This window comes from Erythrolamprus reginae, chromosome 1 (assembly GCF_031021105.1).
Source record: "Erythrolamprus reginae isolate rEryReg1 chromosome 1, rEryReg1.hap1, whole genome shotgun sequence".
Lineage (NCBI taxonomy): Eukaryota > Metazoa > Chordata > Lepidosauria > Squamata > Dipsadidae > Erythrolamprus > Erythrolamprus reginae.
The window spans coordinates 336,869,356-336,890,771 of NC_091950.1; the positions used below are offsets into that span (position 1 = coordinate 336,869,356).

Consider the following 21,416-nt stretch of genomic DNA (forward strand, 5'->3'; position numbering starts at 1 on the left):
ACACAGGGACCCCAGAAGGAGGCAGACTAGAGGCCTCTGGTGGGTCTTGACTACTGATTACTTGGGCCTGCACTTTCAAACGTTTTGCTGATTTGTCATGAATTTTTTGTAGGGCTAGGTCCCTTCTCTTCTCAGCCCTGGTGACCTTGGTCGAGGGACGGGCCCCTGGAGAAGAGGAGGAAGAGGCCTGGGGGATACTAGTAATCTCATCGCCTGTAGGCCTGGCCTCTCTGGGACCTTTAGTTGTGCCTCTCTTGGGAAAAGTAGCCATAGTCTGACAATTAACAGAAGACAAGGCTGAGCCAATAACTAAATTATAAGGAGAAGATTTCAAGGACTTCCCAAGAGGAATGGATCCTGCTTCGAGGCCTCGAAGCTGCTGAGACGTGAGGACAATCTGGGCAAACCCAGAGTTCGTGCCCCCAAATCCAGCGGGGCCAGCCTCCCTAAACTTTGCAATTAAGTAAAACCAAGGCACTCTGGTTGGAGGCTTAGCCGGTGGAGAATTTAGCCTGGGACCCCCAAGGCCCGCTCCCGGATCCACGCGGTGGACTGAGGCCTACGCGGCTGGCAGAAGGCCAACACGAGAGGCCTAGATATTTTTAAAAAAGGGCGCGAAGGCCTTCGCGCCGAAAAAATCGCTCCGTAGAATTTCTTAAGGGAAAAGCGATCGACTAAGTCCAGGAGACTAGAAGGCGTCTCACTCCGCAGGAGGTATTTTATAAGCCCTTAAATATTTGTATACAATAATAAAACAATAATTCAATGATAAATACTTGCACCAGAACCTCCAGGCCAAGGGATTAGAAGAATCCACAAGCGGCCGCAGGAATCGTAACCGGCAAAACCGCCGGGGGAAAACGAAACCGCAACTTCTCCCAAGGAAAAAAGCCGAGCCGCTTTATTTCTTTTTTTCTTTTAAACGGCTGGCGCAATTAGTGCAAGTAATTGAATAAAGACAATAAATCTTACTACTTTTTTGAAGGAAAGGTCGAAGGGAAGGTGTTAGAATGTTGAACGAGCATTCACAATACAACCGCAGGATATGCGAACTGAGCGAATTCTGGGGAAGGGGCGGATCCGGCAAGCTTTTTTAATACTAGGCTCAGTTCCACCGGATTGGACATGAGCAACCCATGTGACTGCTGGACCCGCTCCTTCAGTACGGAGAAGACACTAATATGTGGCTTCATAATGAGTGGCATAATGACAAGCAAATATGAAAATGAAATCCCTGTGTAACTCTTCTTCCTCCACAGTTAGAACAGCTGCTATCAATACTAAATCCCTGTAAAAGAATAGTAAATTCTTTCGGCTATGGCGAGGGGGGCGTTTGCCCAGGTTCGCCTGGTCCACCAGTTGCGGCCCTATTTGGACAGGGAGTCTTTGCTCACGGTCACTCATGCCCTTATCACCTCGAGGTTCAACTACTACAATGCTCTCTACCTGGGACTATCTTTGAAGAGTGTTTAGAAACTTCAAATCGTCCAAAATGCAGCTGCGCAAGCAGTTTTGGGCCTTCCAAAATATGCCCACATCTCTCTATCACTGCGCGGACTGCATTGGCTGCCAATTGGTTTCCAGACACAATTCAAAGTGTTGGTTATGACCTATTAAGCCCTACATGGCATAGGACCAGATTATATCCGAGACCGCCTTCTTCCATACAAATCCCAGCGTCCGGTTAGGTCCCACAGAGTTGGTCTTCTCAGGGTCCCATCAACCAGACAATGCCGGCTGGCGGGGCCTAGGGGAAGAGCTTTCTCTGTGGGAACCCCAGCCCTCTGGAATCAACTCCCCCCAGAGACTCGCACTGCCCCCACCCTCCTTGCCTTCCATAAGAATTTGAAAACACGTTTATGTCACCAGGCTTGGGGTCATTAGACCCCAGTCTCTGCCCAATGAATGTATCTGGTGTGAGAGTAGGTATGTGACTTTTTGATTTTAAATGTTTAGTTTTAAGAAATTTTAAAAAGTTATTATTCTATTTATTGGCCTAGAATGTTTTATATATTGTATTTTTTATTAAAATGTTGTAAGCCACCCGAGTCCACAGAGAGGGGTGGCATATAAGTCCAATAAATAAATAATAAATAAATAAATCATTATGATAGTCTTTCTATTTTGATGTAATATTCAGCATCAGCAGTCCGAAATAATCTACCTTTATTTTCTTTCGATGCTTTATTTTGGGTACATTTTTGTCTGCTGGTCTCACTATCTTGTCCGCTTTTATCCATTCATCATACCTAGAAAGAATTGAAATACATACACTTATATTCTGGAAATAATTATAAGACAAGATAAAATACATAAAATAGTATAAGGGCAGACTAGATAGATCATGAGGTGTTTTTCTGCCGTCAGTCTTCTATGTTTCTATTAAATGCAGGCTACAGAAAAATATTTTATAAAACATACATTTTTAAAATCATATCTTCTCTAACAATTTGATATATTTTTATGTTCATTATGTAACAACAATAATTATTATTATGGACATATTTCAGGATAGCTTACTGGAGCAGAGACATGAAGCATGTAATTAGCATTAGCAGTATTAAAATTGCAGAGGTAAATCCAATGTCAAATTAGCAAACTTTTGACCAGGCAAGAGAAAGTTCTCTTTCGCAATCTATAATCTGAAATCTGCTTTACAGATTCCAGTCAGCCAGCATTCTAGAGCAGAATTAGAGGAGAGAAAACACCGAGGAATGGAAGTCAAAGGCAATATCCAATCTATCTATAATATCTGTTTCAGAATATGAACTCTAGCTATTATTTTGATTACAAACAAACAAACAAAAAATGCTGTGCTTCCATACTCCTGTAAAATGTAGAATAGTTCTGATGTAGAGATTAAGGAAATTGTCATTAGATTCTTTCTCCCAGCAACAACATATATTTAGAATTTAATTCAAATTACACAATACAGATAAGCATTGATATAATCAGAATTAATATATTCTTTTAGCCACCCTCCCCACTTCTCCCAGACTAAAAAAGACTAATAAAGTAAGATTGTTATACTACTGCTAAGTAATCCTTTTAAGCAGAACAATTCATACTATTCTCTCTAAGTCATCTGACACATGCAATCATATGATATAGCTGTATAGCGATATTAACATATTCTGGTAGAATGCAGAATTCTGTGAATTACAGTAGCATATTTGTATCACAAAAGAAGTACATAAAGGAAATACCAAGCATTTAGAAATACAATCACCAAAGCAATCTCATTCATGTAAACACACATACAAGCATTCATGCTTACTATATGATTTATGTCAAAATAAAGCACTACTCTATCCTTGTAATCTAAGGTAAGAAGTCTAGGGTATATATTTTTAAGGTTTGTAGTACAAATAGAAAATTTGCTGGGTAGAAACACAACCTCAATGGGAAATCTCAATTACAACCACATGCTCCAGCATGAATCCAAAAGCTTGCAAGACTAAATCTCCGGACCCTGTGAACAAGTCAGATTGGATGCTGCTACAAACACACTGCTTTTCCTTTAAAGTATGTATCTCCTACTGTATACAACATCTCAGTATCATACTCAGGAGAATCTAGCATAATAAAAGCCTTTGTAAAGACTAGTATCTAAACAACGTCTATTAAAATTAAAATCGTTCTGAAAATATATACTCAGGTGTGAAGGCTTCCATTCATACTTGAATCTTGAAAGTACATATTCTATAACATAAAATCCATTCCTTCATTTTTCTGAAATACCTATCCCATGAAGTTAAAAAGGAACGCAAGTGAGGCACAAGTTAAGAGGGGGGGATCCTAGCATTTAGCATCTTCAAACCAGGTTTTTGTCTGATTAGTGGTGACTTCACTGAGAACAATTCAGTTATAAAAAATTAAGATGTAGGCATGATAAGGTTTTTCAATTATAATGACTCATGTTTGGCCAATACCCAAAGAGTTTAGCATGGCCTTTCTTAATCTTCCTAGACAAAATTACTGATAAAAAAGCAGTTGGTAAGCAAAGATGATAAGGAGCTTATTTAGTAATATCCAGAAATAAAAGGCCAGTTACAAAGAATATTTCAATAAAGAAAATGTCTGAAAGATATGAAGAATTGAGCAATATAGGAACTGCATAGATTGGAATGCTTAGTTAATGACAAGAATGTTTTGGCAAAAGTATCAAATTTACCATTTCCCCAAAAGCACTAAAGTTATGGCAATAAGCCAGAATAAAAAGAAGATGGTCAGACATAGAAATACAAGATTATGCGAAGATAGATGTTCTTAAGAAATATAAGGTAACAAGAAAGTAAGTTTGACCAAATGAAAGTATAGATCAAGATTCTAGATACCTGGAGAGAATGGTTATTCAATTTAATCCAGATTTTCCGGATGAAATCTCATCTCACTTCTACCACAAGTTAAAATGTTTGACTTTAGGTTTTGAAAAATGTGAGTCCTCAGAGAGGGGCGGCATACAAATCCAATTAATAAATTAATAAATTAATGACAGCAGAATAAGAAATGTACATGCTATTTCACTGCTCAATATTAAGATAAAACTGAGGCAGGTGATTGACTCAACAAGATTTTTTTTAAATTTACAGATAACTTACTAAGCTATTTTGTTGTTATAATAAAAATAATTTTAAGTAGTATGATGATCTTCACAGATCAGTAATATTATATTTGTTTTAAACACACAAGTGTATTTTAGAGTATTTTAAAGGAAGTAATCACTAGCTAAATCTCAATTACCTCATATTCCATCCGCAGTAGTGCACCAAGTAAAGGACTTCTCCACCTTCAATATCAGAATCTTTAATACTAGCTTCATACATTTTTTGATTTTTCCCTCGTCCATACCGCACTTGGACTTTCATGCCTGGTGGATAACACTCAAACTCTTCCTCTTCATTTTTGTCATCTTCCTCCTCCTCATCATCTTCCTCCTCCTCCTCCTCTCCTTCTTCATCTTCATCTTCTTCCTTAATGGTGACATCGCTTGAAAGGTTTAAAAAATGTCAGTTAATAAAAATATTGAAAAAATGTTCAGTGCCAAATGGTGTATACTGATTAATATTGGGGATGCACAGAAAGTGAGGAATCGTAAGTTCCATATATATTTTTATATGTATAGATAGATATAGCTATATATGCACATTTGTATATGTGCGTGTTTATACATACAGTGAATATATATGGATATATATATATGAAATCCTTTAAAGATGAGTGATTTTTAATTAGCTTTGGCAACTGACAAGAAAATAGCAAACATTCAGAATAGTGACCAAAAAAGGCATTTTACGGAAGATTTTAAAAGATGACTTGGTTTAATGAAGAATTTTCATTATGCCTCTGGAAGTTAAGGGTGTATGTTACTGCAATGCTATGGGGATAAATTATTCTTAGCTGAAGAATGTTTCCCTCTCTCTTGAAATTGTATCAGTTTAGTGTGTTTACAATGACTAGTCTATAATTTTACTTTGTTATAATGGCTCAACCGGTAACAGATAGTTTAGAAAGCTTATCTGATTATTTTACTCTATTTTATTTATTTGTGATTAATATCTTAGTTTAAAATCAGCACATTCAGAAATAATTAATAATTAATTAATAATTAATAATAATTTATTAGATTTGTATGCTGCCCTCTCTGAGGACTCTCCGAGGAAATGCTTTGAACTAGTGTTTGTCAAAGTTGAAGCAGTATCCTAAGCCTCAAGAGAGTATATCATAGTATAATGAGGCACAGAGAAAAAATATATCTAAACAATAGGAATATTATTGGGAGTTTCAAAATAATATAAACTTTAAAGTGTTTTCAGACTTTGTAAGAAATATTTCATTATAGGTTTCCATCCCTATTAAATGCTGGATTTATTTTCTCGACTGAATTTCAGTTTGGGAAAGGAAAGAACTCCAAATGAAAGCCCACATTTGATTGGGGAAACCAGAAATGAATACACTAGATGGCAGTGAACTTTGCCTGCTTCTGCTGAAGTCACATTATTTTACTCAGTACAGATAGTTCTTGACTTGCAACCATTCATTTCGTAATCATTCAAAGTGACAACAGTGCGAGGGGAAAAGTTACTTATAACTGGTCCTCACATTATGACCATTGCAGCATCCCCAGAGTCACATGAACAAAATTTGGACATTTGACAAGTGGCATGTTTTCACAATGGTCCCAAGGTCACCATCTGCAACCTTCCCAACCAGCTTCTGACAACCAAGTCAAGCGGGAAAACTGGATTTTGTTTAAGGAAAACTGGATTTTGTTTAATGTGTATGCATGATTCACTTAACTGCAGTGATCTGTTTAACAACGTGGCAAAAAAGATTATGAAACTAGGTATGGCTCACTTAACTATCACCTTGCTTCACAGCAGAAATTCTGGTACAAAACATTAGCCTGATTCTTAATCTTGGTAATAGTTATGACAAACAGAGAACAAAGCTCTAGTTATTTCTGCAATTCACCCTTGCTTTAAAGTCTATCTCTGTATTTTTCTCTAGTAATGTATTTAACTCATGGCATTAAAAATAATTATGTTTAATAACTGAGCATGAAGTTAAAGAAAATATCAACCCACAATAAGCATGGTTGAGCAGATTACAATTAACAATAGAAATGTTGAAGTAGAAATGACAAACCTAAACTGTAATTTTTAATTTGTCCAAAAACCCCTCTAACTTTTAATTTAACACAATTTAATACCTCTCTCCCAGCAGTTATGTTCATTTTAGTACATATTTCTTTCTTATTAACATAACCAATTTCCCAAAAGAGATCAAACTGTCCCTTAATATTTTTAGTACTACTGAAGACACTTTTAACAATACTGAAATATTTGGGGATCACTTAAATACCATTTCTTATTTAAAATGCTTTTAAACAGAAAAGCCTTTTTTCTCATACTATAATATAAAAAAGTATAGCATTACAAAATTAGCTTGGTGATGCAGGCAAAGGTTGAAGCATAAAAACTTCAAATATTTTTAAAAACTAAACAGAAAATTGCCATTGAATCTACAAAATTGTTTAAATGATTCTCAATACTGGACACCAGAAATCATAAATACTCTTCTTAAAGAATATTAAAGAGATCTAAAAACAACATGTAGAATTTATCTCCCTTCTACTCCTTTATACTAATTTATATCACCAGTATATTTTATATCTTATTTTAAAATATCTAAAGTTATATGCTACATGAATAAAATTGTGTTAATTGATAATTCTAGTGGAGTTGGGGTTACTTCCTGGTAGTCTAACGCAGTGTTTCCCAACCTTGGCAAATTGAAGATATCTGGACTTCAACTCCCAGAATTCCCCAGCCAGCATTTGCTGGCTGGGGAATTCTGGCAGTTGAAGTCCAAATATCTTCAAGTGGCCAAGGTTGGGAAACACTGGTCTAGCTGATATGCAATAAATTGGAAACAATGGATCAGATTTAGGTTACTACTAAATTTTACATTTTTAAATTTTGTTTCTTGTTTATCCATCAGTTCATAGAAAAATTAGGAATATAACATAAACCTTAGCAACTGATGGAGTTACTGTACTTAAAAGGTCACTCCCACATTCCCTCAAAATGCAGTTACATAGACCCATGGGCTTGTATTTACACCACTATTTATCCTCACATCTTCCTTTCTTTTGTTCACCATGTTGTCCAAGTGACGGCCTAATAAAAAATACTGACCCAAAAGAGAAATTTTATTTTTATTTTATTCTGGTCAGCTTGAGTACTTTTCTTTTTCTTGTGTGGTGGCCAACTATTTAAAACAACAAATGATTAAAATATTTCTAGTAATTAAAATAAAGACAAATGGATTGGAAAGGAAACTAAGAATGAATTGTTTTGTTATTAAGAGTTTAGTTTAAGGTTTAAGGTTTAATTGAATTTGTATGCCGCCCCTCTCTGAGGACTAGTTCAGTTAATGAAAGCAAATTTCCAGGCTGCAGTATGTATTCAGTAGTACTCTTTAGCTTATGTGCACCACATTAAGTTATGATGAAAATCTTTGGTTCCAAATTCTGGATCCAGAGAAAAATCCAAACTAGAATCTGCAAGGTATGTCTCCAGCCCACTTTTGATAGATAAAAATAATGTAATGTAATACAATACACTATGCATTGCATTAGTCTCATCTTTTTCTTGTTAATGTTAATTTCTAAGATTCCTTGTTGCAAATAAAAACTTGCAAAATCATGGATTGTAAAAGCAATCCCAACAATCCCATCAGGCAATATTATCTCCTGAATGTGTGTGTTTGTGTGTGTGTGTGTGATTCTAATACAGTTAAAGCACAAATCTTTTTTTTTTACTATTGAGTGATAAAGAGTGATTAGCAATTATAGATGGAAGATACAAAGATGTAACTAAAATAAAGAAAGCTGAATGGTTAAGAATACATACATATTGCATGTTTTTAAATAGATTGCTGTAATATGAGGACCAGAGCAACCTACCCCAAATTGAAAATCTTGAATTATAGATAAGAAGCAAAGTATTGAACACCTTGAGATAAAGACCTTAGAAGAAAAGTCCAGTATGGCTTTGAGGAAATTTACTTTTTCTTTTGCCGTGTCTGCATCCAAGTAAAAGCTCATGTTCTTGTATTTCAACTTTGATAAACATAATACAAGAAGATTTGTATAGCAGCTGATATCCACAACTCTTAAACATGTTTCTTAAAACTGATGTGTAATTTTTTTAATATAAGTAACAATGCAAAAGTCGTAGTCTTGGAGGGCAGTGAACCACAGGCTTAGAGCTTTACAGCATTTGAATCAGAGTTCAGTGTAGCAATAAGATTGCAAAGAAAGATGAGAATGTAAGCACGTCCCATATATAAATAATTTGAAGCAAATAAGGTAAACATTAAGGAAAATAGAAGATTTAAACTTCAGAATAGGAAAATGAAAGAATCCAGTAAGCAGCAACAAAAGGAATTACACTAGAACGTCCTTTAGAAATGAAGATACATTTCTTGACCATAACTATATAAGTTTGATATTAATGAAGTGTGCAAAGGAATTCTCCATCAATTCTAGAAGGATTCCTATAACAATAAGTGTTTATAATGTTTATCTGCTATGCACTTGTACCTTATAGTACAAGACCTTCTTCTCCTTATAACAGTCACCTTTTCTCTTGGTCTGAGCAAGAGTCACTAGCCACTCGCAAATTTCAATGGCTGCAAGTGGATAAGAATTTGGGTCTCCCACTTATCATGCCAACATGTTAACTCTACAGTATTTGGGAAAGAAAAAATATCAATTGTCACCAAATTCCTCCTAAGAATATGTCTGACAACAAAGGTCAACAGAAGCTCAATAAGTCAACATTTCAACATTATATAAATTTAACTACAGTAGTCCCTCACCTATCGCTGGTGTTACGTTCCAGACCTGGCCGCGATAGGTGAAATCCGCGATGGGAAATTTATCGACTGATAGTACTTATTTAAGTATTTATATTGTAATTGTTTGGTAAGTTTTCATTGTTTTAAGTGTTTATAAACCCTTCCCACACAGTACTTATTTTAGATACAGTATTTAAATACAGTATTTACAATTTTAGATTTTTTTTTAAAAAAAACCTGCCGATCGAGTTTGGCGGGCTGTTTAAATCTGCCGATCGACTTCCTCAGAAACCTGCAATGAAGTGAAGCCGCAGTAGGTGAAGCGCGGTATAGCAAGGGACTACTGTACTTAGCTTGTCTCTCGTATGTGCAAGAATGCACAGAAAGAAGCATTTAACTGTTCCGCAAGTTAATGAGGTAAATCCAGTGACATATTTGAATCTTTGATATTCTGGTAGATGACTACCCCTCTTGGGCATTTTAAAATGTATCCCATAAAGTTTCATCAGTCCATACAAAGCAGAATCAACAACAACATCTGCTAAAAGTCAATATGATCCTACCAGTACTAGCATAACTCATCAGAAGTTCGGTATGTTATGCTGCTCAGATACTTTTGTCATCAAGTATAAAAAGTAAATTGAACATTTTCATAATTAAAAATGAGTTTGCATTATAGAGATAGATTATGATTTCAATAATTTGTTATCCATTATAGACATGCTGACTTTAAATTATACACTTGCAAAGGAAAATTTAATAGTTAAATCTCCCACTTACAAAAAGAACAATAATCCCTAACCCTTTGCTTCCTTTAAAAAAACTCTGTCTTTAGTTTAAAATGTTTTAAGAAATTATCAAATAAACCTATCTTCCAAAATATATTTTAACAAGTACCGGTATAGCCCTATAATTTTATACATTCAACAGCTAGCTGGACACAAAATAATGTTATGCTATCTTTTCTTCTTCTGATTCCAAATATTGTTTTAACTAAAAATCTATCATGAAAAGCCTTTATAAAAATTTAAACAGTGACATAATTCAAGACTTAACTCCATACAAACATGAAGAAGTTTTACTAAGTGTAAAGTAAAGATACTTTGCTTTAAATTTTTACAGTTCCTTTCTCCAAAGCTACGTGCAAACAGAAAATTGTCAGTAAAGCTCACAGCATAATCCTAAATCTTTTTTACTACATTAAACTGCAAACTTATATTGCAATAAAGCAGTTATTCTATAAAAGGCAAAGTGTTAAGGCCAAAACCACAATTGTACTACAATGGATTTTTGGAAAAATGTATGGATCAATTAATAATAATAATAATAATAATAATAATAATAATAATGATGATGATGATGATGATGATGATGATGATGATGATGATGATGGATTAAATCAATCCTTTATTGTCAATGCACGTGTGTATAGTGAAATTAAACGACCCTTCCTTGATGCAGCCTCTCCCGAAAAACAAAATACATCTCAATAACTCAATAAAATGAAAGAAATAAAATCCTTAAACCCAAATGAGTAATAACTAACATACATTCCCATATACCCATTTGTACGTAACATTATATTACATCGGTATGAACATGTTGCATGCTGCACTGGCCCTGCAAGTCTACCATATTAAACCTAATTGTGGTGTTATGTTGTGTTCAGAAGTCTGACAGCCCACAGATAAAAGCTGTTTTTCAACCTATTTGTTCAGCTGGCTATGCTTCTATATGTGCTGCCCAATAGTAGGAGAGTAAAGAAGTGCTGACCAGGGTGTGACTCATCCCTGAAGATTTTCCTGTCTCTATTAAGGTAGAGGGTCCTGGCAATTTGATCCAGTGGGCTCAGGCAATTTGATCCAGTGGGCCCATATTTTTTTGTGCTGTGCTCATCACCCTCTGTAATGCCCTTCTGTCTGTGGCTGTCAAGCCAGCATACCATACTGTAACATAATACATATGGTTGCTTTCTATCGTAGACCGGTAAAAGTGGAAGTGATGTGCCGGTGCCTGGAGGCTGTTGGGGTCTGGATGGGTGTCAACAGACTCAAACTCAACCCTGATAAGACGGAGTGGCTGTGGGTTTTGCCTCCCAAGGACAATACCATCTGTCCGTCCATCACCCTGGGGGGGGGGGAATTATTGACCCCCTCAGAGAGGGTTCGCAACTTGGGCCTCCTCCTCGATCCTGAATGCAGACTTTGGGAAAATATGATGCCATTGTAAGGGAAGAATGGAACACCCAATATGCTAATTGGGAAGGCAGTGCTATATCCTTATGTTAATAAGGATATAAATTCTTCTCCCAGGAGGAGAAGAGAGGGAGAAAAGAAGAAGGAGAAGAAGTTAGAACTTAATGTGCAAAGTGTTTATTGCACTTTAAACAACATCTAACAAAGATATCACTGGCATCTTGTCAGGCATGATTTAGAATGGGAAGGGAACATAACCTCTGTTTACTAAACTCAGATTATGTTCACACAAGTGTAGTAAATTAAACAAACTGAACAGCTAAAAGCTTTAGCTGCTGCATGTGCATGCCACTCTAAGCTTGGCCATGCTGATTTTGGGAATGTGCTCTTTCTTTTGTTTGTTTGTTTGTGTGGTGGGCTGATGCGGGTTTGGACCGGTTCTTTAGAACAGGTAGCAGAAATTTGGTGCTGCTTGCAGAACTGGTAGTGATGACTGGCGATCCATGCTCCATTTGCCATGGATTGCAAAAAAAAAACCCTCTGCAAAGGACCATTTCTGGGGGAAATGTGCACTTCACGTTGTGATGAGAACTAGTGGGGAAAGTAAGTAGAACCCATCCCGGTTTGTTGGTCTGTTTAAAAGATTTATATGGTTGCCCACCTTAAACAACTGGGTGGTTCTTAATCCATATAGTACTTAACTCTCGTGACAGTGAAATACATTAGTTACCCCCCTTCATTTTTCAACTGCTTTCTAGTCTGAAACTGAATGTAGGACAGTGATGGCAAACCTTTTTTTCCTCGGGTGCCAAACGAGTGTGCATGCATGCTAGCGTGCATGCGCAATTGCCCACACTCATAATTCAATGCCTGGGGAGGGCGGAAACAGCTTCCCCCCACCCCCTGGAGGCTGGAAATGGCCTGCTTCCCAACTTCTGGTGGGCCCAGTAGGCTCGTGTTTCACCCTCACCAGGCTCCAAAGACTTCCCTGGAGCCTGAAAAGGGTAAAAATGCCGTCCCCCATCCCCCTGGAGGCTCTTTGGAAGCCAAAAACGCCCACCCAGAGTCTCTGTGCGAGCCAAAAATCAGTTGGCAGGCACACACATGCACATTGGAGCTGAGCTAGGGCAACGGCTCATGTGCCAAAAGATATGGCTCTGGATGCCACCCGTGGCACCCGTGCCATAGGTTCACCATCACTGCCCTAGGTGATCACATGATCCTATACTTAAACTGTCTGTGACAATTTCCTACAACTCCATAGAAAAGCCAGCAGGATTCTACATTGTTCTGAGGTCAGAAAGGCAACATACAAAAAATTAATTACTTCCAGAATAATTATGCCATGTGGAAATTAACATCATGGTTAAGAGATGAAATCAAATGTCATTGGAATGCAACAAGAGAATAAATGAAGAAATGGAAGAAAAAAGGGCTGCATGTCTCCAGAATTACAAAGGAAGGTACACAATAAGGATATAAGAGAAGATCAAATCAAGATCAAATCAAGATCAAATCAAGTTCAAATTAGTGGCAAATAGTAATTACTGTGTTACTCAACGTACCAATACCCTTCAGTAGGTACGGAAGGTCCAATAACAGAACCTCAATAGAGACAGAGTGAAGGAAAATGCCTGGCTTGTACAATGTAGTATTTCTTTTGAAGTTGGTGCCATGGCCAAAGTCTCTCATCACTGCCTTCTTATGGGAGGGAGGGAGGGAGGGAGGGAGGGAGGAAAGGCTTTCAGTTGCTCCCTGCCAACTTCTCACAAAAAAACTCAAAGGGGAGCTAGCAGGAAATCTGAAGTTGCTCCAGCTCCCTCAGGTTTTTGGCCCACCCTTGATCATTGTGTTTCTCTGTTCTTAGATAAGGAAATATCTCTTAAATAATGACCCAATGGTCATTAGCAATTATAATTCATTGTAAAACTTATAATGAAATTAACAGCCACTGCAGAAGCAATGCCCTAGCATAGGCCTTCATGTTTCCTTGGGGGGAAAACAGTTCCTTCCCACTTCATTGGAAGGGCAGGAGAAAAAGGCAAAATGTAGCAATTGCCCGTGTATAAGACTCACATTTGAAACAAGAGTATTTATTGAAATTCGTTAGCACTTACTTAAAATATATATTTTATTTCATCTAATCAAAACTCAGAAAAACATGTTCCTTGACAGTTCATTTTTCCTCCTGGTTATTGCTGAGATTTGGCACTAATTTCTCTCTGTGTTGGAGAGGAGGGAGGTTAATTCATAAATCAAGTCAAGAATGATTGTAAACTTATTTTGTTGACTTTGAACTATGATAATCATCAGAATTTGTAAGCTCTAGTATTAATTATACTTAGCAATGGTACAAATATGAGGATTAAAATCACAGCTAAAATGGGGAATGTGTGATTATTTTCTAGTAATGAGAGAAGAAATAGGGAGGGATATTCCCAAGCATATCATTGTAGGAACCTAGTATTATATAACCAATCTTTAAAACAGACTGAAATAATTACTGGTCACACAACATTAGAAGTCCCTGTCCTTTAAAATGCAGCCCATGCAGAATAAAAGTTAGACTAAGTCAATCTCCAGGTGCTGGCAATATTCAAAAACTAGTAATGAAGAACATTTTGCAATTTCAACAATTTTAATTCTAACAAGGTAACACAAACTTCTCTTCAATAAGTCCCTTTAATGCAAACATACAATTATTAATTTCCAGAATGAAACAGTTACTAAAAGATTATATTTATACTATATTTATGAATTCCCAGCAAATTTTCTATAGATATCTGCAATTACCAATATATTTCAATGTTAGTTTTAGTAAACTATCATATCTTCTTATTTTCTTATGGGAAAGAAGGTTTTAGTGATTTAATGTAACACCTTCTAAGAGGTGTTACATTAAATCAGTGTTTCCCAACCTTGGCAACTTGAAGATATCTGGACTTCAATTCCCAGAATTCCGCAGCCAGCAAATGGGAATTGCTTATGGGAATTGAAGTCCAGATATCTTCAAGTTGCCAAGGTTGGGAAACACTGCATTAAATCACTAAACCCCCCTTTCCCATAAGAAAATAATGCACCTTCATCTAAACTACCAAATTTATAAGTCAAAAGGTAATAGTTCCAGACAATGCATTAACAAATTTGCTGATGCACAAACTGATGTTGCGGTTAATGAATCAGAGTTGCAGACTATTAGAAATGAACACAGATTGCTACATTGATTTTTAAAAATTCTAAATCTGCAAATATTAGATAGATAGATAGATAGATAGATAGATAGATAGATAGATGATAGATAGATAGATAGATAGATAGATAGATAGATAGATAGAAAGAAATACATGCATATATAATCTTGAAACATTCTGTTCTATTATAATCATATGGTAACTTTAAAATGGGTTCTTTTAAATCCCATCAGATTAAACACATTCAAAATTTGAATGGCCATAGTTATATGCTGTAAACTAATATGCTGTATCAAGCAGAATTCTGCAAAATTAAATAATGAATGCCTATGGATATTCTTGGTCATCCAGGTCATCATTGTCCCAAAGGTGCTTTTTAAAGGGTCAACTGGACCAGAAAGCCCAACTGCCTCTTGAAAAAGCACCTTTGATTCAATAATTAATATTCATAGCTGTGTAGTTTCAAAAGCTTGCTTTTATTGCATTACAGCCTAAGCCTAACTTTGAATTCCCATATATATTTTCACAAAACTGCAACGAAGATGTAAAATGTCAAACTCTGTAAGCATTGAGTAAAAACATCTGAAAGGCCAGAAACTAATAGCAATAATTTTTCAATTGTATTTTAGCAAGAGGTTCTCAACTTGTCTTTTTTAATTACCAAACACTATACCTAAATAAATTTTGATGATGAAAGAGAGATCATTTATGATAATTAACCAGCACAATAATGGAGCTTTGATGAAAAAGCATCCACACAGGAAACTGTGATTATGTTCCATGACTATTTCCTGTGTTTGCAGTGTTCCATCCACAGATACAAAAATGGTTTGTTAAGTTTAATGGCATCAGTACATTTTGTCACCTAGGGGACTGAACAGCCAAACCAATATATGCAAGCTATGGAACTGATGTAGAACAAAAGAACAGTGAAAACTGCACACTGAAAGCAAATCACTAATGCTCTCTGTGCTAACATGAGGTGTAGACATGATCTATGAGGCAGTATTTTCTCATCTAAAATATCATATAAAGACTACATTGACAATGTAATTGCTCTACTGTATCTCTCTGTCTCACACACACCTACACATACGTACATACACACACAAAAACATTAAAATAAACATTCTGCAGCAGTTCTATTGCCACAATATCCTAAAACTAAAGAATGACACTGCATATTTCAATCACATGACTAACACATTTTAGGTGCATAGGTAATATGATAGGGAAGATGATAATAAAACTCAACCCAGAATCAACATTTCCACATATAATGCCCAGAATTTTCTAAAACCATGAGGGCTATAAAACAACTTTTTAAAAAAGCTGAAATTCAATAAAATATCTTTATTAGCTAAAAATATAAGGGAATCATATCATGTTTTGCATTAGTAAGAGACATTACCATTTGTATAGTACCAATATACAGTGAAACTTCATTTTAATGGGGGAAAGAAGTATTCATTATTCACAAATGTCCATGAAATAATTCATATAATTGGATTTTTGTCATTTTCACACTGACATTATACAAATTATATCATTTATATCTATTGTATATTTATTTGCATCTATGTGAGAACATTATATGAAATGACACAAATTATGTAATTTGTGTGAAGTTAACGATGCAAATTATGTCATGAACAGTATGTCATTTAAACAATGACGTCATTTTGTTAATGACATAAATTGCCATGTAGTCTATCAAACTTCAGTAAATCGAGGTTTCACTGTATTTAACATTACAGTAGGTTACAGATACATTGTTAAAACATTTACACTCAAAGATGGCAAATGCTAATGAATTCTAAAGTACAGTTAAAGGCAACTTAGTTTTTCAAAATGATTCTCAAGTTTATTCCATGCCTACAGTGCTTCCCTACAGTTTCTAAAAGGCTGCTTTTCCTTAACCTCCCTACTTTCATAGCAGGTTTTTGTCATAATCTAATTTCAAAACTCCATCAACAAAATCAATGGAAACACATAATTTATGAAAAGGTAATAGCAATTCTCAATAAGGTAGTATAGTTAACTGAGAAATTAATTCACTTGTCTTATTAATAGCACAACATAAAATTTGAACAGAAAAGCTCCTACACATTCATTCTGAGTCCTTTCCTCCTCAAAATCTAAATGCCTCAAAGATAAATTTACCTAGAAACCCTACTCCAGTAAATGACAGTAAAATCACAGATACTGCTATGTTCCTTTCCAAGTGATTTTACTTGATTCATTCATTCTGTCAAATACTGACCAGCCAAACACAATGAGTGAGAAGTGGAAAAATGAGCAGAACTACTTTAGCAAATGTTTCAACAATCTCCTTAATACCTACAGAATTCCTATTAATCAAACACCAGAATAAAAATTCATTTACAACACTGATACAAATAAGCTGGCTAGCCAGACAAATTATATCCAACAAAAATTTCTGAGTAAGGCAGAATGGTGATAAGAAATGTTGTATCTATCCTTCCAACGTTTTTAAAAATTTACATCTTGTTAAATTCTGTTTAAAAACATGTTGCTCCTCTCATAGAATTTAAGGAAAACAAAAGAATCTTACTTTGATATATCTTTTTCTTCAGTTTCTGGAATGGTGTTCTGATTTTCCATATTTTTACATTCTGTGTCTTCTTTACATTCCACATTGGTGTCATCATTTGTTATGGTTACTCTTAACTCTTTCTCTTGGTCATTTGGAGGTTCTTGAAAACATTTTTTAATTCCCTGTATGAAAGAGGAACATTGCTATCATTCACGATTAAAGACACCAACAACCAACAATCAATTAATGCTACATCCTTACTATTCATCCACTGTAGGGATCTGTTTTCATGTTTTGTTGTTAAGAAAGGTGTGGTGTGGATATGCTTATGAATCAGCTTCACTGTTAGGTATGAAAAACTGCACATCTTTAGGAATAAATTTGCTTGCAAACTGGTGCCCTGCCCAGCATCTTTGAGAGAGGATGATGGACATGACCTCAAGCAAGAAATAGAATGGAAGTCTATAATAAAAAGAGCAATGTACTTGGAATAGACTACTTGGTCATTAAGCTAAGCAATCACTAAGAGAAAGCCACATGACTGTGATTGTGTTTATGATTTAACTTCAGTTTTACTTCGCTTTATATTATCAGAAGGATACAACCCAAACAGCTGAATAACCCGAATGGCAGGAAGTACATCTAGAACTTTATTTACAAAGAAACCAGATAAATGGGCAAATGTTATATAACACTTTTCCTATACTCTGCTCCCCTTTAAAATGCTTGTCCAGTGCTGGGATAACTAGCAAAAAGAGAATTGTTATTTGTATTTACATTCATTGGGATTAAAGTGATTAAGCAGGCACGTATTGGAGAGTACACATTGAAAGGAATGTGCTAGTACTAGCTGTTTACCTAGCGCACTCATTGCTCTTAGCAGGGAACCCACAGGGCAAAAAAGCGCTCAATGAGAAGCTGATTCTGATTAGGGTTTTGTCAGTGTCAGGCAACAAGGCCTAACTCTAATTAAGGTCAAAGACCTGAGCTTGTTAATTTGCAATTAGCATTTTTCAGCATCTGGGGAAGAGATAGCTTGTTTAAAGCAATCCCTGGGGGGGGGGGGGGGAAAGAGGCCACGCTTAGGACAATACTAATGGATTCTAATGGTTGAACATGTGATTAAAAGAGACAAACACAGCAAAGGTAATAAACACGAGAATTGGTTGCAAAGTTATTTTTTCATGGTGTTGTATGTTTGTATATATTTGGCAGTAACCTTTACAGCAAGATGGCAAACTTGACAAAATTAAAATTGCCTGCAAAATAAAAAAGTCATTTTATAAAACTAATTGATCCTTCATTGGCAATGATTGTATCCAAAGGTTATCTTTCTCTCTTTACAGTAGAAAACATGAAAAGCAGATTGTTTTAAAGAAAGCGTCCCTATACAGATAGTTTTTGTTTAATTAAGACAGGATATTCAACTGTTAAGTAAAAGGGCCATAAATAGAAAAAGTGCACCACTTAGCAACAGCAGTTCCAAAAGTCACAGTTGCTGTTGTTAAACAATGAATTTGTAAATTGTTAAGCAAAGACCTCAATTGACTGCAACGTCTTGCTGGCTCCCTTATTGGCTTTGGTTGTAGAAAGCCAGCAAGGTAGGTTGCAAATGACAATATACCAGAGGTGAGTTCCTCCTGGTTTAGACTGGTTCTATACAACTGGTAGTAACTTGGTGATCTGGGTCACTAGAACTGACAGCAACCCAGGCTTGCCATGCCCCCAAGCTGGTTCTCCTGGAAGCGCCATAGGCACAGCTACCTTGCTTTTAGCTTCGGAACATGCACAGGAGCTTTTTTAAAGTTCTGCATTTGTGCCCCGGCGCACTATCCTGAGCAATACATGACACAGCTATAAGGTCCGGTTGTAACTACAATTCATTCAGCAACATTTTAAGTTCAAAATTATCATGAAATGGCCAAGATACTATTGGGCCCCGATGAAAAAATAATCTCAAGATTTTATAACTGTATTTCAAATTACAAAATGGAAGAAGAGTCAAAGAAGTCGTGGTTACCTAGGCCCAAAATATAGGACACATTATTCTATTAGATGATTGGGAAAGAGTATGGAGCTGGAACTTCAAACTAACAATCTCCACAGCTTATAAATAAAACATATATAAAATGTTTTATCGATGGCATCTTGTTCCGACAAGACTGGCCAAAATCTACCCTGACTCATCCCCCAGATGTTGGAAGTGCAAAAAAGAACTAGGGGCTTACTACCACATGTGGTGGACATGTCACGGGGCCAGGACATACTGGGAAAAAATTCAATGTTGGTTAAGAGAAATGATATCATTTAATGTAGAACTAAAACCTGAAATATTTCTATTGGGCATAATAGACTGAAAAATACACAAAGACATACGATACTTGATAATCCATATCTCAACTGCGGCGAGGATTTGTTATGCACAATCATGGAAGAAAGAAACAATTCCCACCAACCTACAATAAAATATTTGAAGTGGCAGAAATGAGTAGACTAACCATGAGATTAAAAGAAAAAGATTATTACCAAATTTGGGACAATTGGTATAAATGGTAAGATAAAAGGAAGAAAACTTAATAATAGTATAGAGATATTAAATTCTGAGAACTCGCAGAGATAGTAGAGTATATATAGACAATAATGAGCGAGAAAAGAGTGACTTAATATAGAAGAACATTCTAACAGACAAGGATGCAATGAGCTAATTTTAAAACCAAGTACAGTATTTAATAACAATAAACTAAAGAGGAATTATAAAAGAAATATAAAAGACCAATTATGAGATGTAAATGTGTTAAACAATATGAATAACTGCATAAAATTTGATAAGAAACATTTAAGATTGGGAGCCAAGAGAGAAATAAGATTTTTCTCTCATCTCAAATGGTGTTGTTTTTGCCTTTGCTTGTTTTTTTGTCTTTTCTTTTTTTGTCCTTTTGGTTTGTTTGTTTGTTTGTTTGCTATTTATTTATTTATTTATTTATTAGATTCGTATGCCGCCCCTCTCCAAGGACTTATTATTATGATTATATATATTAAGTTATTCTTGTAAAAAAAATACAAAAAAGGGGAGAGGGGGAAATAATGTTGTTTTTCCTGACTTTCCCCCTTGTCTCAATCACCACACAACTAGGCCTTTATATACTAATTGAAATTTCACTTTCCACCAATAGAATTACTTGAATGGTAACTCTACTAATTGTAGTTTTAAACTTCTCCCTAAAATAGTTCACATATAAGGATTTAAAGTTTGTTTCTGGAATGATTTCTGCACTTCTTTTCTAGTGTGACGAATGCAAAAGAAGAACATGTTCTTGTTCTAGAAAATAACTCCCTAATATGGATATAATTACCCTCCACTTGTACTGCAAGTATCAGTGGTATGATACATTAGCTGTTGATTACACAGTAACACCATGCTGTAATTAACATTTGTCTTGTTAAACATAAATAACAATTGCAAGATTAAATTAATAAAGTAAATTCCAAGTCCCAAATCTTTTCTAATTTAAAAGATGCATGTTTACTTCCCCCCTTCCTTTTTAACTTTGAACAGAAAAAAAGTTACAATCTGTGATACTATACTGTCTAAAAAGTACAACAGTAATCAAATATAAATTATGCAGATCTATCCATTTTTAAATATAGCACATGCATATAATTTTTGCAGGTAGTATGGAATCCAGAAGGTTCTAAATAACATTTTAAAAGTATTGTTAAGCTGATAAAGACACAAATAACCTTCTGTCGGATAAAGTCACCCAGATTCGGATGGACCTGGACTCTGATTGAGCAATTCCTACTTAGATGACAGGAGCAGGTCTTAGTCCTATTGTGTGGGATGAATTTGATCCTGTGACTCCTGAGGATGTGGACAAGACTGTGGGAGGGACCATTAAAGGAAGCGGTTGTGAGGCCCCTCCAGAAGAAGCTTCCCTGGATCCAGCAGAATTAAAAAAAACTTTTGTCCAATCTCCAACCTGTTCTTTGTGGGAAAGGTTGTAGAGAAAGTGGTGGCGCTCCAGCTCCTATGGTCATTGGATGAAATGGATTATCTAGACCCGTTGACCATGGTATCCTTCTGCAATGACAAAGGAAGCTGGGAGT

General features: G+C 35.7%; 1 protein-coding gene across 2 annotated transcripts in view; it reads right to left on the reverse strand.

The window, feature by feature from the left end:
- ARID4B (AT-rich interaction domain 4B) overlaps positions 1-21,416 on the reverse strand; it is a 100,259-nt gene that overhangs the window by 20,171 nt on the left and 58,672 nt on the right. Inside the window, exons 16-18 of one of the 2 annotated variants that reach the window (XM_070734000.1) lie at positions 17,328-17,491; positions 4,744-4,989; positions 2,165-2,249 (exon numbers count right to left, since the gene is read on the reverse strand). In XM_070734000.1, the coding sequence (XP_070590101.1) occupies positions 2,165-2,249; positions 4,744-4,989; positions 17,328-17,491 (495 nt within the window). The remainder of the gene's footprint in view (positions 1-2,164; positions 2,250-4,743; positions 4,990-17,327; positions 17,492-21,416) is intronic. The other variant, XM_070734001.1, reaches the window with a different exon arrangement.